At 50.6% G+C, this 15,916-nt stretch overlaps 2 protein-coding genes across 2 annotated transcripts; both read left to right on the forward strand.

Annotated features, from left to right (window-relative positions):
* Positions 1 to 534: 534 nt before the first annotated feature.
* Positions 535 to 10,099, forward strand: ORMDL3 (ORMDL sphingolipid biosynthesis regulator 3). The gene is made up of 4 exons (XM_066566964.1): positions 535 to 616; positions 4,539 to 4,739; positions 5,914 to 6,065; positions 6,189 to 10,099. The coding sequence occupies exons 2-4, from the start codon at positions 4,566 to 4,568 to the stop codon at positions 6,322 to 6,324; spliced, it is 462 nt and encodes a 153-aa protein (XP_066423061.1). The 5' UTR covers positions 535 to 616; positions 4,539 to 4,565; the 3' UTR covers positions 6,325 to 10,099.
* A 642-nt stretch (positions 10,100 to 10,741) lies between these two features.
* GSDMA (gasdermin A) lies at positions 10,742 to 15,898 on the forward strand. Its single transcript, XM_066566999.1, has 10 exons — positions 10,742 to 10,832; positions 11,894 to 12,159; positions 12,323 to 12,518; positions 12,757 to 12,922; positions 12,995 to 13,088; positions 13,476 to 13,529; positions 13,754 to 13,908; positions 14,100 to 14,250; positions 15,169 to 15,242; positions 15,382 to 15,898. Exons 2-10 carry the CDS (start codon positions 11,940 to 11,942, stop codon positions 15,640 to 15,642), a joined length of 1,371 nt encoding a protein of 456 aa, XP_066423096.1. The 5' UTR covers positions 10,742 to 10,832; positions 11,894 to 11,939; the 3' UTR covers positions 15,643 to 15,898.
* Positions 15,899 to 15,916: the final 18 nt, after the last annotated feature.

The following is a 15,916-nucleotide window of genomic DNA, read 5'->3' on the forward strand; positions in this document are numbered from 1 at the left end:
GGTCTCCCCCGCGCTCCAGCGCTGGAATCCTGCGCTCGCTCCCAGCCCCGACCTTGGCTGGGTGTCCTGCAGCGCTGCCGGCCTGCCCGGGCTGTCTGCACAATACTGCCGCTGGGATTTTCATGCTATCACGGAATCAGAGTAGTTTGGGTGGGAAGGGACTTTAAAAACCACCCAGTCCCACCCCATGCCATGGGCAGGGACACATTCCAGTACCCCAAATCGCTCCAAGCCCTGTCCAACCTGGCCTCGCACAGTTCCAGGGATGGGGCAGCCACAGCTCCTGCTGGAAGCTGCTCCAGTGCTCCCCCACCCTCGGATTTCCCTGGGAGAAGCGGCAGGGGGGGCAGCCCCTCCTCCCCGGGCAGGCTGGAGGCACCCAGCGGGGTCTGGGGTCCCCTGTGATCGGTGCATCCCCCGATGCCCTTCCTTCGGGAGCCCGGAGCTCCCGCCGGTTCCCATGGCGGCCCCGCCTCTCCCGCTGCTGCCGGACTACAGCTCCCGGCGTGCCGCGGCGGGGCGGGCCGAGGGGCCGCCGGGAGCGCACCGGGAGCGCGGCGGAGCGAGCGCCGGCCCCGCCGAGCCGAGCCGAGCCGGGCCGGACCGGGCGGGAGCGGTGAGTGCGGGCCGGGGGCGCGGGGCAGGACCGGGGAGCTCTGTCCTCCCTGGGGGCGGCGGCAGCGGCGGCCGAGGCCCGCGGCCGGGCCGGGGGAAGGTGCCTCGCATGGGCCCGGCCCGAAAGGAAAACACCGCAAAAGAGACAAGCGGGTGCTGGGATGGAGCTGGGGAGCGGCGGGGGGGGGTCCTGGTTCGGTAGTGCGGGTCCCCACGGTGGGGTCGCGCTGTTCAGAGCCCGGCCGGGAGCGGGTCCTGCCCCGGCCTCCTGGGGCACCGTCCCGTCCCGGGAAAACGGGGAGGAAAGTGGGGTCTGGGACCCCACGTGAGCCCGGAGGAGCCCAAGCTCGGCCTTCTCTTGGTGTCCAAGATCTCCCGCTAAATCCACCAGGAAAGGCCGAGGGGGCAGGATCCCCGCCCTCAGCCGGGGCGGCTCACGCGTGTCCTCGTCCCCGTGTTCCCCGTGTTCCCCGTGTCCCCTCCGGGGCTCCGGCAGCCCCGGGCCCCCGAGGAAGAACCGGGCAGCGCTGGGGCTCTGCCACGTCCAACACAGCCTCAGGCTGGAGGGACACGGAACGCTGTGTTCCCAGTGTCACCTCTCACCCAGCACGGCCCATTTCACCAGCGTCCCCCATGTCCTCCATGCTCGGGTTCATCCGTTGCCAGCGGCACAGAAGGGTTTAAAGGATTTGTTTGGGAGGTGGCAGCTGTTGCTGCTAGAGATTGGGATCTGTGATCCGTGGGATCATCGGCACCTGCAGTCTGGGAACACTCAAGATCAAGATAAGCACCCGAGCCCTCCTTCCCTCCCCAGCCCAGTGAAGATCCTGCAGCAGGGTGCCAGGATTGGAGCATGATCCTGAAATCCCTGGGGAGGGGTGACAGCACTGCCAAATCATAGGATCATTGATTTAGGATGGAAAAGGCCTTCAAGATCATCAAGTCCAAGTGTTAAGCAAGGGAACAGGAGCAGGTGGTGGTCACACTCCTCTGGGGACAAAGGTGAGGAAGGAGCTGCCCCTGGACAGGGAGCAGGACAGGCAGGATGAGGCAGAGGGAGGGCTCAGCTCCACCACCTCACTGTGCCCTTTGCCACTGGCCACAGCTCCGACTTTTCCCCTCCTTGGATGGCCACTGTCCAATGTCAGCACAGCCCTGACCTTCACCCTCAGCCGGGTGCAACATTCAGGCTTTTCTGTTCCAAAAAAAAGTGGGAAAGCAGAGCCTGGCAGCAGCTGCTGTGGGAAGGGGGGCTGGAGTCCTTCCCATGGTGGGCTGTGTCTTGTTGTCCTGCAGGTGAACAAATCCTGGTGTGGAATTAGAAATCAAACATGGGATGTGGCATGGGGGTAGGGACAGGGCTCTGGGAGCTCGTGTGCCCTCAGCCAAGCTTGTGCAATCCAAAATTTGTGAGAGCTGGGCCAAGGGCTGCGGAGCCCCGGGCAGAGCTGGTGAAATATTTAAGGTGGGGAAGGACAGATTGGAGATGTGGAATCACCCTCATTGCAGCAGTGAGTGCTTGGTGTGTCTGTATGTCCTGCAAGAATGAATTAACCAGCCTCTCGTATGTTCCAGCATCCCACCCCTCTAATCCTTAATTTCACAAGGAAGGGAAACTGAGGCACGGGAAGGAGAATTGCTTCACATACAGCTTCCAAGTTGGGCCCTTTCCCACTCAGTTGTGGGTCTGCAACTGCTCTCGTTTACAGAGACCAAATCCAAGCTGCTCCTTAGTTTTTGGAAGTTACACTCATGGTTGGAAATTCCACAGCACCAGCCATGGGCACCTCTGGCTGCAGGGAGCTTCCACAGCCCTTGGATAATGGGATCAGGAAAGACTCCTGGAGAGAAGGTTTTTAACTGTTGATGAAAGTAGATTTGAAGGCCTCCAGTGAAAGCACAGATCCTTTTCTGTGGGCACTCCCTTCCCAATCCCTCTTCCTGCACCCTTTTGTTGCTCCAAGACCCAGCCATGTGGTTCCTCCTGCTGCACAGCTGGAATCCCACAGACACAGCTCTCTGTGGAGCATCCAACTGTTCCTCACTCCTGTCTCCTGCATCCTCCAGACTAAACAAACCCATTTCCTTCCAGCTGTCCTTGCAGGTCATGTTTTTCCTACACCTCTGCTCATTTTCTCCAGCTCCTCCCAGGACTGGACAGTGTTCACCCAACATCCAGGAGATCTATTTCCCATGTCTGGCACTCAGCACTCCTGTTTACACATTCCATGGGGTGCTTTTCTTTTTGTTGTTGTAACAATCTGACTCTTTTTGACTCATTTATGCTTCACCCCAACCCCTAGTTTTCCTTCTGAGAGCCTTTGGGAATTGCAGCAGGTTTAGGACAGAGCTGCTCCCTCTGCCAGGGGTGAAGTGCTGAACTCTGGCCCTCAGTCCTGTTTCCAAATCAAACTTTGGGCTTTTCTCTGAAATATCCATAAATTGGTGACCTGGGAGGTGAGCAACAAGGGAGTGAGCACCCCATAGACCTGCAGCCACTTTCCTGGAAACAAAATCCTTCTCCAGGTATGAGGCCCCTGACACAGTGAGGTGAGGATCTGCAGCAACAGCTGCCTGTGTGCATGGAAGAGGTTTGGGAGTTACTTGGAGCATTCCAAGAGCTGTGGAGTGGAGGCTGGCTGTGAGTCCCAGCCCTGGGCAGGAGTGGGGATGGTGCCAGCTCCTGAGACAAGGCAGGCCCAGCGCTCCATGAGGGAGCTGGGAACAGCTGGCAGTGAGGAGAGTGTGATGTTGGATCTGGCTCAGGCTCGCCTCCAGAGAGCTGGAGGGAACAGCAACACAGCTTCCAGCTGTGGGAAGCAACAGCAAAGCCACAGGGCCAGACATCAGGAAACAGCCTTCACTGTGGGGTGCTGCAGCCAAAGAGGATGAACTGGATCATCTCATCAAGCTCCTCTTCCCTGGGACACAAAGATGATTTTACATTTCCCTGATGTTGGTGTGAAGATACTCAGCTTTACAGTGGGTTTAGTTTGTGCTGTTTTCTGTAATTCCTGGATACCAGTGAGCCAGAGCTCTCCTGCTGCCACTGGCACTGTGTCAGTCCAGAAAGCCACTTGATACCTTCACTGTCTCAGAGGCACCACTCCAAGGACTTGCTCTGACAGGGTGATACTCTCTTGCTTCCTCTCCCTCCTGGCACTGTCCAGAAAACCATCTTTGTGTTCCTCCTACATGGCAGTTGTTCCTTCCAGGTAGGGGAAGGGCTAACTCCTCCCCAGCTCTTCCTCCTGAAACATCCTCCCAAGGCACTCTGTGCTGTTATCTCTCCCTTTTTACGTTCCTCAAGAAGAATCTCATTCCTTCCCTGGGGGGAAATTTTTTTTTGTTCCTCTTTTTTTCCCCTCTGTAAGTCTTAAATCTGAGGCAAAACACATGAGCCAGAGTAGGAGACCAGCAAACCTCCCGAGCCGTGCAGAACCATGTTAATTTAGTTAAATTAATTAGGAGATCTGTTGATACAGAGCCTTTCCTCTGCAAATGCTCTGGTCCCTTCCCAAGTTTAAGGCATGCTGACTCCATAAACATGCAGGAAGTTTCCTGTGCTGTGTGTTTCCATGATTAACACTGTGATGAGGATTTAAAAGTGCTTCAAAGTATTGGTTTGAGTTTTGTCAGGCAATCGTGGGATTGAACCTCAACACCTCAGCTCCAGGAAAACATCTCAAATCACAAGAAGCTTCTGTCACAGACAAGCTTCCCACACATAATTCCCAAATCTCAACCACTCCCGGAGTCAGCGACGTCAGCTCTAAGAATGGCAATACCGAGGGGCAGAGGAGGGAACCGACTGGGGATTTTTATAGCAAACAGCAGATTTTGGCTTTGCTTGACAACCAGCCTGTGCTCAGCCCCACCGAGCAGTTTGGATCCGGGCTCTGACCTCAGTGTTTGTGTTGCAGGGGCTCCTGCCAGCCAGGAGAGGCAGGATGAACGTGGGAACGGCGCACAGCGAGGTGAACCCCAACACGCGGGTGATGAACAGCCGCGGCATCTGGCTGTCCTACGTGCTGGGCATCGGGCTGCTGCACGTCGTGCTCCTCAGCATCCCCTTCTTCAGCGTCCCCGTGGTCTGGACCCTCACCAACATCATCCACAACCTGGTAAGGGAGCGGCACGGGGAACCTTGGCACAGCTGTTCCTCTGAGCAATCTGCTGAGATTCCTGTTGAAACAATTCCTTTGTGTTTCCAAAGATGCCGGGTGAGTTGCTCAATCTCCTGCCCTCGGCCTGTACTGGTGCCTCTGGGTTATGGATTTAAATCCAGCCCAGGTACAGGTGAGGCAGCAACTCCTGGTGAGGCTGCTCAGAGGGGACGTGGATTCATTTTCTGTAGGGCAAATCCTTCATTGTGTCCCCTTCCCAAAGGAATCTGTGACAGACCCCATCCCCGGAGTTGGTGAAACCTGAATTAGCCTCATGAGAGTTAAGAAAAAACAAGATTACCCCCTGATTTTGTTCTGCCTAAAGTAAAAGATTAGTCCAGGAACTGATTCTTCTCTCTGAAGATCAAGTGCCACATAGATTCCCTTGGGCACAGGGGACAAAAAACTTGTGGAATGGAGCAGCTGATTGTGTATCTTTTATTTTAAATAATATCTCAGCCTGGGAATATTCCAGAGATAAAAACTACAGGGATTGAGAATCCTCATGGTAAGTTATTACTAGTGGGGGATAAAAACCTCCACAAACGCCCAAACTGGAGCTGCTCAGGAGATAAAAACCTCCACAAACCCTCAAACTGGAGCTGCTCAGGAGATAAAAACAACCACAAAGCCCCAAACTGGAACTGCTCAGCACTCGGCTCACGAGCTGCTGGCTTCTCACCCATCTTCCCTGGCAGCTTAGTTTCTGGGGACAAAAAGGAATTTAAAGGCCAGGAGTGGCTGTACTTGGGAGCTGTGGTGTAGCCAGAATGTTTGTCTGTGACTTGTGTTCCTCGGTAATCAGGGGGTGACAGATCTTCTCCCAGACATTTTCGGGGAGCCTGCAGGCAGCAGGCAGGCGCTAATCTCCCGATCGCAGAGATCCCAGGGCTGTAATCTTGCCACCGCCTCCTTGGCTCACACCCAGGAGCCGAGCGAGGTTTCTGACGTGGAGCAGCCGAGCTGGCCCGGCCTTTCCCAACTCTCCTTTCCCCGCTTCGCTGGCCGCTCCGGGTTTACAGCAGCGCCACATCCCTCTAGTGGAGCGGCGCGGGGGTGCAAGCGCCCAGCTCCCCTGCCTCGGATCTGGGGTTTCTGGGGTCCCGTGTGCCTGACGCTGTGTGTCCTGCAGAGCATGTACATCTTCCTGCACACCGTGAAGGGAACCCCCTTCGAGACCCCGGACCAGGGCAAGGCGCGGCTGCTCACGCACTGGGAGCAGATGGATTACGGAGTCCAGTTCACCGCGTCCCGCAAGTTCCTCACCATCATGCCCATCGTCCTGTGAGTATTCTGGGCTGGCTGAGCCGCCTCGTGTCTCAGCACCCATGAGTGTTCTGGGAGATAAACACATGGAATGCCACAGCTCAGTTTGCCTCTCCCTCTGTTCCTACCTTCCCTCTCCAGGTATTTTCTAACCAGTTTTTACACCAAGTACGACCGGGTACACTTCATCATCAACACCATCTCCCTCATGAGCGTCCTGATCCCCAAACTGCCTCAGTTCCACGGCGTGAGGATCTTTGGCATCAACAAGTACTGAGCGGCGTGGCCGGAGCGGATGGAGGAGGACAGGGCTGAGGGGGGATTCCTCTCTCCAGCCCCATTTCCTCCTCCCACACAGACTGGGATGTGGTTTGGCTGTTTAAAAGCAGATCCCAACAGACACATTCCGCATGCTGGATCCTCGTGCCCAATAAATCCAAACCAGCTCCAGAGTAGAGTTTAGTGCGGAGCAGGACGTGCGACGCCGGATTTCTCTTCTCCCAGGGTCATCAATAGATGCAAAACCACTGAGACTTTGAGGTACAACAAGGATGAATTCTGGGAAGAGTCTCATCTATTCCAGACATGGAATGACGAGGATAGGGATGAGGGGAAAAGCTTTTAGTGCTGGTACTATTGCTGTGGTAAATGCACTTTAAAATACATTTCCCTTCCTGAAGCTGGGTGCTTTGAGCAGAACGTGAGGGAAATCCAAAGGGATACAGCCAGACTTTCCCAGGACTGGATTGTTTTGGGGTCTGATTTCCAGTTTTAGGTGGGAAGCGGGAGGGGGAAGTGAACGACAGATTTTTATTTTGCAATCGTTGACACCACTGAGAAGGGAAATTCTTTTCCTAAAAACAGCACAGGAAGAAGTGACCTGCAGTTTGACAAAGCTCTTGATTTCCTATATCACCATCCGTGTGGTCCAGGGAAAAGGTGGAAAGATCCAAAATCATGCTTGTTATTTTCAGTTTATACCCAAATCTGCCCAGGTAACTCCTCTCCCCACCCCAAACTGCTGTTTTTATGTGCACAGGAGCTCAGTGGGCATTTGGATCAAGGGCTGAGGGCAGGTGATTTAATGACTGACACCAAATGCCACGGAGCTCCTTGGAACATGGACATGGACAGGGGTGGGAGAGGCAGACAGTGGGCAGGTACAGGTGGAGGGCTGATTGCTCTAATCAAGCAGGCAGCCATCCTTGACTTGGAATTGTTCTCCTCACTTCAGCTCCTTGGTTGCTTAAGTGCACGTGACTGGGATTTGCCAGTTCTCCATGGACTCAAGGGTTGGATTTTTGGCTTATCTGGAAATCTGTCCCTCAGCTCCATGCCCAAGGGCTGTGTGAGCAGCAGCACCAGCAGCAGATAAATTGACCAGCAAAGGAGTCAGTTTGTCACTGACAGTAGATCCTGTCACAGAGGAACAAAATCAAGCCTTTTTCCTCTAAAATTACCACCTAAATAGAGCAGGCTTAGGTTTCCTGGCTGAGACAGCTTTTACTGTTGTACTGAAAATCAGAATGACCTGATTTCCCTTTGGGTTGTGTCCCAGATGGAATGGGTTTTCCCTCACTCTTCCCCTGTGACCCCATGAAAACCTATATTTTTGTTGTCTTAGTGCTTATATTGTCTCACCTTTTTTGACAATGGTATAAATCTTTTTAATCTTCTTTTTTTGTCCTTGCAGTAGCAAATCCAGCTTTAGAGGCCGTGAGGGAGAATGTTGAGGTTTTGGATGATCTGAGCATAGGACATGGAAGGGGGAATTTTTAGATCTGTTACTACTCCATGCATAATTTTAGACAAGTTGCTTCACTTCTCTCTCAGACTTCCTTTGGGATTGCTACAGGGAAGGGAAAATCTGGAGTGTACCTCAGAGGGCTGCTGGAATACAGGGAGAATCATTCCCTAATGTGTTTGGAAAGTGGAAATCCAAGTGAAAAGGAAGTTTTCAAGCAGGTAGAAAGAGAAGAGAATCTGGCTGGAGACCCTAGGGTATTGACAGATGTGCAATTTCCTTGATGGGCAGTTTAAACCTTCAAACCTAGGATAGAAGAGCTGCTGCTTTAGCTGAGGTACTCTCTACCCTAATCGGCTCTTTAAGCTACTAGACAATGATAATTGTGATAAAAATAGAGATATTTCATCAATCAGCTGGGAAATGACACAGACATGAGCAGTATTCCTTCAGGAGGGCCAGGTCCTGGCAGGGTGCCTGAGGCTGAACTTGAAATGTTGATTGTGGTGCTGAACAGACCTGAGTGTGCCCAGACACCACTTCCATCTCCAGGGGAAATGAAAGGAAACTAATTATTGTCATAGAAAACATGGGGAAAACCATCATTTTGGAACAGAAACAGCCTCTAGATGCTTTCAAACATGACTCCTCCCAGACAGACATATGCTGGGTATTTCTAAGCATATGCACATCACAGATTTGTAAATTTAGAATAATTATCAATTGAAAGGATCAGCTTTTTTTTTTTTATGGCATACAGCAATAACACAGCTGTGGGTTTGAACACTTGTGTGGTCACTGACACTATCTGACCCTGTTTACTTAAATTAAAGATCAGCTGGGACTCAGAATGGGATTATAAACTTCTCAAACAAGCAGGTTCTAAAATCTAAAGCCCCAAATTGTAATTAGGACTCTGCCTAGCAACAAAAGTAAATATTTTTTGATTTCTCTCCTTCACACAAATTATCAAAACAGCTAATGGCAGAGTCATGACATGAGACTTCACAACACAGGTGTGGCATTTTTCCATGGAATAACTGACATTAATTTGGACTCAGTTAATCCAGTCAAGGGAAACTTAAATGGAAACATAAGTAATATGGAAAGAAGCAAGTTGAAGAAAGATTTCATGTTCTATTGTGGTGAGTTGAGTACCTATATATGATTAATAAGTATTTGAACAATTACACATCGGGTAGCAACTTCCTTAAGATCCCAACTTAAGGGTAGGTGTCAGGATCAATCAAAAATAAAAAGCAAGAAGTCAATTGTAATTAAACCACCATTCTTGGGTGTACCTGAGGCAGTCTGAAGTGAAAGGACACCATGAGCAGGCTGAAGGGTGGTCAGACATGTCCTGGAAGGGGACAGATCAAGGGTGGAACCACATTGTGGGAGGAGAAACGAAACAGGAACAGATGTGGTGCTGCAGGGAGGAGATAATTGATTGTTACTGATGTTAAATGGGATTCTGATCACATCACACTTGACAGATTCCCTCTCACACTGGTCCTGTATCATGATCAGGACAAGTTCCTACCTGGAGAGATCAAATCTCCTGTGATGGAAAAACAACTCCTGGTAAGTTATTTTAAGCTTCTCTGTTTTGTTCTGCAATTAAAGAGAAAAACTTTGGAATGGCTGGGAGCCTTCTCAGGAACTGGCAGCAGCCTGGCCCATCTTGTACTTGGCAAAGCCCCCTCAGCCACTGTCAGCACCACGCACGTTTCCAAGGGGCACAGCAGCCCCTGCTCCAGGACACTCAGAAAACCAGCAAGTCCTCCCAGCCTGATGTTCCTGAATCAGGGATCCTCACCTGGGAGTCCTTTCACAGAGCTACCAGGCTGGCAAACAGTCCAAACCTTTGCAGGAAAAAGCCTATAAAATTAAAATAAATGGAGGGCTACTTATTCTCTTTTATGTTAGAATCACTGTTCAATTTTGGGTTGTTTTTAGAAGCTTGGTACTGGCCCTCAAGGAGGGGACAGCAGTGAGTTAACACATTAATATTCCTTCTTGTGACTTATGTTGCTTTATCATTGCCTAGAATATCTTTTAAGCATGTGAGTGTTGGTGTGTCCATACCCTCCTTGGATCAGTTAAATCAGCTGAATTAGTTGGGAGGGTTTTTAAAGGAATGTTCTGTACAAAGTTTTAGGGTTTTTTTTCCCATAGCCTTCTTTTTGCTGTGGATACAGGAGTCTCATGTAGAGAACTTTCTAAAATAAAGTGTGAATATTTTTATTACTCCTTTGTACAGTATTCTAAGAGAGACTAATAAAAGTGAAGTATTCAGGTAAAAAATTGTGCTTGAGTCCTGGAATCTTCTCATGGATGGCTTTTGCTGTCATACAAGCATGGCAATGTACCCAGGAGACATGGAATGGCCCGGGTTGGAAGGCACCTTAAAGCTCATGGGCCATTCCCACCCCCTGCCATGGGCAGGGACACCTTCCACTAGCCCAGGTTGCTCCAAGGCACATCCAACCTGCCCTTGGACACTCCCAGGGATGGGGCAGCCACAGCTTCTCTGGGAAACCTGTTCTGGGGCCACACCACCCTCACAGAGAGGAATTTCTTGCCAATATCCCCTCCTGAGTCCACTTCTCCATCTGTCAAAGAGCAGCAGCATTACACGGCTCTATAAAGCTGAATCCACAATGATGGAATGGTTTTGTCCAAAAGGAACCTTAAAGCCACTCAGTGCCACCTGCAGCCAGGGACAGGGACACATTCCTGTGCAGCCTGGTCTGGGACACTTCCAGCAGTGGACTTACACCTCCTGTATCTGTAGAAGTTCAGGAACCCACAGCCCCTGTAACAGACTCTGCTCAATGAGTAAAAAGGAAGCGTTACGTAAGCAACGGCCGATTTGTGGAAGCGGAACGTGGGTGGTGAGGATGTAAAATTGCTGAAGTGACCTCACAGCTGGGAACAGCTCCTGATAAACTGCTGGGTACAGCCAGGGGTCTTCCAGCACAGACTGGGTCTGACACTGCTCCTGCCCAGGGGCTGCTTCAGGGAGCCCCGTTAGCAAGGTAAGAGAAATCAATTTACTCTTTGCTCTGGAGTTGTGGTGGTGCGAGCTTCCTGTGCAACTCACAGCTCCTGTACTTCACAAACACTTCCACACTTCTGAGCACAAGGGAAGCCAGAGATTTTCTCCCCAGTCCTGCTGCTCTCCAGAGGCCACATCACCTCAGCAGCCCCACAGTCTGCTCTGTACACCCCCCACCCCACAAACAGGTAAGTGCATTATCCCAGAGCTTTGGGAAGGGGAGAAGGTTGGTGAGAGCTCCCTGTTAAGTGCTCTTGTTTAGTTTTTCTTCTCTTCTTAGAAACCTTCAAGGGAATGAGACCTGCAAGGGCTACTAACCTTGAGCATACAAGGCTTTTTGTCTTTGGAATGGTTTAAATTGAAACAGGGTAGCATTAGATGGGATATTGGCAAGAAATCCCTCTGAGGATGCTGAGGCCCCAGAACAGGGTGCCCAGATAAGCTGTGGCTGCCCCATCCATGCAAGTGTCTCTAACCAGGTTGGAGCAGCCTGGCAGACTGGAAGGTGTACCTGACCATGGCAGGGAAGTGAATGGGAGGAGCCCTAAGGTCCCTTCCCATCAATGCCAGTCTTGATTGCCCAATTTCCCCTCCCCAGCTCCTTCCCATAAAGCACGAGAAAGTTGAAACTGAAACCTTTTGATAAAATCAAGCTGTCTCAGAAAAGAAACAGGGATTTCTTTCTGGCTCTGAAACACCAGCTCTCCCCTGCAGACCACCAAGGCCTGCCCGATGAGGCTGGGCTGGGTAGATGTCTCTCTGTTTTGGGGGACATTTGTCTCCAAAATCAGCACCCTGAGGGTCTGCCAGCTGTCACTGAAGGTTAACAGCAAAGGGGGACAAGGCAAACAACCCACAGCTCCTGCTGCTTCCTCTTTAAAGACTCCCTGAAACAACCCTGTGAAACTTGTGTCCTTGGACAGTGAGGGGGGTTTTGAGTCATTATTTTGAAATCTTCTTAATCATTAAGTCACACTTTGTTACAATGTCCTCCTGTTATTTCAAGTAATTCAGCTTAGCTTGTGTTCCCTCTTTCCCAAGGCACAAATCCACCTCGCTTTGCTTCAAAACTTCAGCCACAGCCAGAATGTTTAAAAAACTCACCAAATTCATTGTAAATCAAATGGATCCATGCAAAGAACTGGTCCCTGTCGAAAGCATCGCAGACAATGAGCACTTCAGGCCTCTCTATCTACTGAAAAAAAAAAGCAAACCAAAAACCATATTTCACCGAGCTCCCTACTACCAGAGGACAGGCTTCACACTGGATGATGTGCTGCTGCCTGGAGAAAATGGTAAAAGCATAGGTAAACCCAAAATTTATCAATATGAATTTATTAAATATCATAGATAATGTTTTTGAACCATTTGTGGCTGAACTCTACCATGTTCCAGCTTTCTTGTGTAGGATTCACTGACAGTGCTGAGTCTGTGTAGTGCTGTTTAAGATAATGCATGGAATTATTTCAGAGTCCCTCCATCAAGAATGCAGCCAATTTACTCTCACAAAAGTCAGCGCTGACCAAGCTGATGGAGGTCTCAGCATTTCATTTGACCCTACAAATGTGGAGCTGAAAGGAGGTGCCTCCTTGTCCAAAGAGTTTTCCATTATGCCACAGAAGAAGAGCATATCACTGGAATCACTGGAGGCACTGAGAAGAGAAAGGTAAGCAATGAGAAAGGGATCAGACATGCTCCAGTCATCTCCCTCCAGCACACACCAGGTTAACAATGGGTTTTCAACAGCCAAAAACCAAGATTAAGAACTTAGGGCATGAACTTCCTCTAATTAGGCCAGGTTGGACAGGAAATGGAGTGACAAGTTCCCCCATACAGGCTCATCCCCCCAGATGCCTCAGCTGCTCCTGGTGCTCCAAACGCTTCCCATGCTTTTCCTCTTTTAGGGAAATCAACATGGATCATTCCTTCATCCGACAGCTCCAGAGAACAGACATCAAGCTCTGTGTGGTCACTGAAATCCTCGAGGCCTCAGAGGAGGCCGTCTACAAGGAATCCACCAAGGCAGATGGGGGCTTCAAGGCCAAATTTTATGCTTCACTCTGTGCACAGGTTTGGCTTCTCCCTCCTTGCTTCCCCACCAGCTGCACCCAGGTGTTCTGACAGGTTGTTTTCTTTATCCAGAGCAACAGGGAGGACAAACAAAGCATAGTGATACCCAAGGGCTGCACGCTGGCCTTCAGGACCATCCCACTACACATCAGAGATGGAGCATGGGGTAAGCAACTTCCAGAAATGAGCAAGTTCTCCATCCCAGAAGAGGAAGAACATTTTATGAAGTACCACTTGCCCCCAGAGCTACCTTCAGCTTGTCTGCAGATAGGAGGAGACGGTGTGAGAGACAGAAATCACCTGGGGGAGCTCAGACAAACCATGCAAGTTCAAAGATGCTCTTTGGGGAGGGACCAGTAAAGAAAGGAAAGAAGGGAGCCTCAGATCCACATTTCAGGAGCTGCAGAGCCCCTGGTGATAAATGGCACAGAGAGCAGAGTTTTGGTGTTTCTTTTCCTTTCCTACTCAGAAGAGAAGAGCCAGGGAGGAGGCTGAGTGGGTGACCACCACTGGGGAGGCTGGTATAGAAAACTGTTGTTTTATCCTCCTTTAGATCTGGATTATTTCCCAGCAGAAGCTGTGAGAAAGCAAACTTATGTAGCTGATGGTAAGTAATGTATTTTACTGCTTCCACATGCACAACTTTTGGCTGCTTTGGGTAAGATGGAATCTCCCAGCATAAAACAAATCACCAGGAGAGATGTATTTGCCTCCTGAGACACCACAACTGCCCCAATTCCAGATCACTTCAAATGAGTGTTCCAAACTCTAGGCCTAGAGCTGCCACTCCTAGAACTCAAGTGACAGATTTGGACTCATTCTGGTTTGCAGGTCCCTCAGCAGGAAAATTAGGACAAGTGATGACAGAAGTTCAATATTTCTGCCAAATTTTCCCCGAGTTGTCTCCTGACCTGCTGCTCATCATCTTAAACACCATCAAAGCTGTGATGAGAGACAAGAACCTCCTTCAAGAGCTCAGCCAGAAAGTAAGTGAAGCTTTTCTCACTGCCACAATTTATAACAGACACATCCACACCACTCCTCCTGTCCCACAAGTCACCTGCCCTGTGCCACAACTGCCCATCCAAAATTCCCTCTCTCAGCACATCTCCCTGCTCAGGACAAGCAGCAGCCTCTGCCCTCAATTCCTGACATTTCTTTTCCTTCTTCCTCACAGATGGAAGAAGTTACTGAGCAAAATGATGGTTATGAGCTGAGAACTGAGAGCCCAGACTTAAAAGAACTGTTCAGCATCTTACAGCAATCCCCAAGACATCATCTCCTTCTGCTGGCAGAAGGAATCACCTACATCCTTGACGCTTTGCATGGTGAGGCTTTGGGGCTTCAAGAAGGAAATCAAGGCAGGGATGACTCCCACTCCTGCCATTCCCTCCTGCCTTCCTCTCATACTCCTCCTCCTCTTCAAGTGGAATCAACATCCAAGTCCCATGGAGGGGAGAGGAGAGGAGAGGAGAGGAGAGGAGAGGAGAGGAGAGGAGAGGAGAGGAGAGGAGAGGAGAGGAGAGGAGAGGAGAGGAGAGGAGAGGAGAGGAGAGGAGAGGAGAGGAGAGGAGAGGAGAGGAGAGGAGAGGAGAGGAGAGGAGAGGAGAGGAGAGGAGAGGAGAGGAGAGGAGAGGAGAGGAGAGGAGAGGAGAGGAGAGGAGAGAAACCCCCTCTGCACCCATCCAGGGCTTCCTGCTCCCTCAAAGTCTGGGCACAGCTTCCTCCCAAGGGCAGCCCAGATCTCTGCTCTGCTGACCAGCAACAGGACCCAAGCAAATGGCTGGAGCTGTGTCTGGGACAGCTGGGTTGGATATCAGGGAAAGGTTCTTATCCCTGAGGGTGCTCAGGCACTGAACAGACTCCCCAGGGAATGGTCACAGCCCCAAGGCTGACACAGCTCCCAGCAGGGTTTGGACAACACTCCCAGCACAGGGTGGGATTGTTGGGGTGTCCTGTGCAGGGACAGGAGTTGGACATCAATTATCCTTCTAGATCCTTCCCAACTCCATATTCCATATTGGATATTGTGAGGAACAGCCAGATCACTCTCACAGTGAGCCTGCACAAAGCATTTCTATTAAAACATCCAAAGAATCTCGGACCAAAGCAGCATTTCCTACAAGAAATGATCACCCTTCCCATCCTCTTCACTCTTTCCCATCCTGCTCACCAGTCCTATGCCACCAGCAACCTCCATCACCTTGGTGGGAGGGTTTGGATCCAAACCCAGTTTATTTCTGCAGAGTTAACGGAGGATCAGCTGCTGCTGCTGCTGGAATCCTTGGAAAGGAAGATTGTGTCCCAACAGCTGAACCTGGTGAGAACACACAGCACGCTTGGCTCCTTTCAAGGGGAGGCAGGGGATATGTTAATTCTAGCAACATTTCCATAGTGATGACACAAGTTGACAATTGATTGAAATTCTGATTTTGCTTTTTTTTGTTGTTGCTGTGAAGGTTGAAAATCTCCTGAAACACGACCTGGATAAGGGGGAGGAGACTTTTCTTGTGGATGCCAACGTGCTCTTCTCACAGGAGGAGGAACAGATGTTAACCATTGCCTTGGTGGAGCTTAGTGGAGTGCAGCTCCAGGAAGATGGATCAGTTACCCCTAGGGATAAACCCTCTGAGGCCGTGGCAGCCTTGTTTGTGGCCCTGTATGCCCTTAACTTCCTGAGTGGTTCCAGGTCCCTGGCCCTGCCCAGGGAACCCCTCTGAGGTCTTGTGAAATCTCTACTGACAAGCCAGTTTTCTCTCCCTATATCATCCTTGTTAATAATCAAGGCTGATTTGGCTGGCAAAGGGAAATTTAAGGCTAGAAAATTCATTATGGGTACTAAAGGTTGGGTATCAAAGTGGATTTGTTTTACTTACATCACCCTGGTCCCAGCACTGCCATCATCCCTGAGATGTTCAATGGACACATGGAGCACTTTAGAGCAAGCATACTCTCATTAACACTCTATAAATAAAGAGGACCTTTTTGATACAC

This window comes from Molothrus aeneus, chromosome 28 (assembly GCF_037042795.1).
Source record: "Molothrus aeneus isolate 106 chromosome 28, BPBGC_Maene_1.0, whole genome shotgun sequence".
NCBI classification, from domain to species: domain Eukaryota; kingdom Metazoa; phylum Chordata; class Aves; order Passeriformes; family Icteridae; genus Molothrus; species Molothrus aeneus.

What these genes read in the sequence shown, in the direction of transcription:
- ORMDL3 (XM_066566964.1), top strand. Translation starts at nt 4,566, where the DNA reads ATGAACGTGGGAACGGCGCACAGCGAGGTGAACCCCAACACGCGGGTG. An exon ending in CCAACATCATCCACAACCTG is followed by an intron (nt 4,740 to 5,913) that starts GTAAGGGAGCGG and finishes TGTGTCCTGCAG; the next exon opens with AGCATGTACATCTTCCTGCA. An exon ending in ACCATCATGCCCATCGTCCT is followed by an intron (nt 6,066 to 6,188) that starts GTGAGTATTCTG and finishes TTCCCTCTCCAG; the next exon opens with GTATTTTCTAACCAGTTTTT.
- GSDMA (XM_066566999.1), top strand. Translation starts at nt 11,940, where the DNA reads ATGTTTAAAAAACTCACCAAATTCATTGTAAATCAAATGGATCCATGC. An exon ending in CATCCTTGACGCTTTGCATG is followed by an intron (nt 14,251 to 15,168) that starts GTGAGGCTTTGG and finishes TTATTTCTGCAG; the next exon opens with AGTTAACGGAGGATCAGCTG. An exon ending in TGTCCCAACAGCTGAACCTG is followed by an intron (nt 15,243 to 15,381) that starts GTGAGAACACAC and finishes GTTGCTGTGAAG; the next exon opens with GTTGAAAATCTCCTGAAACA.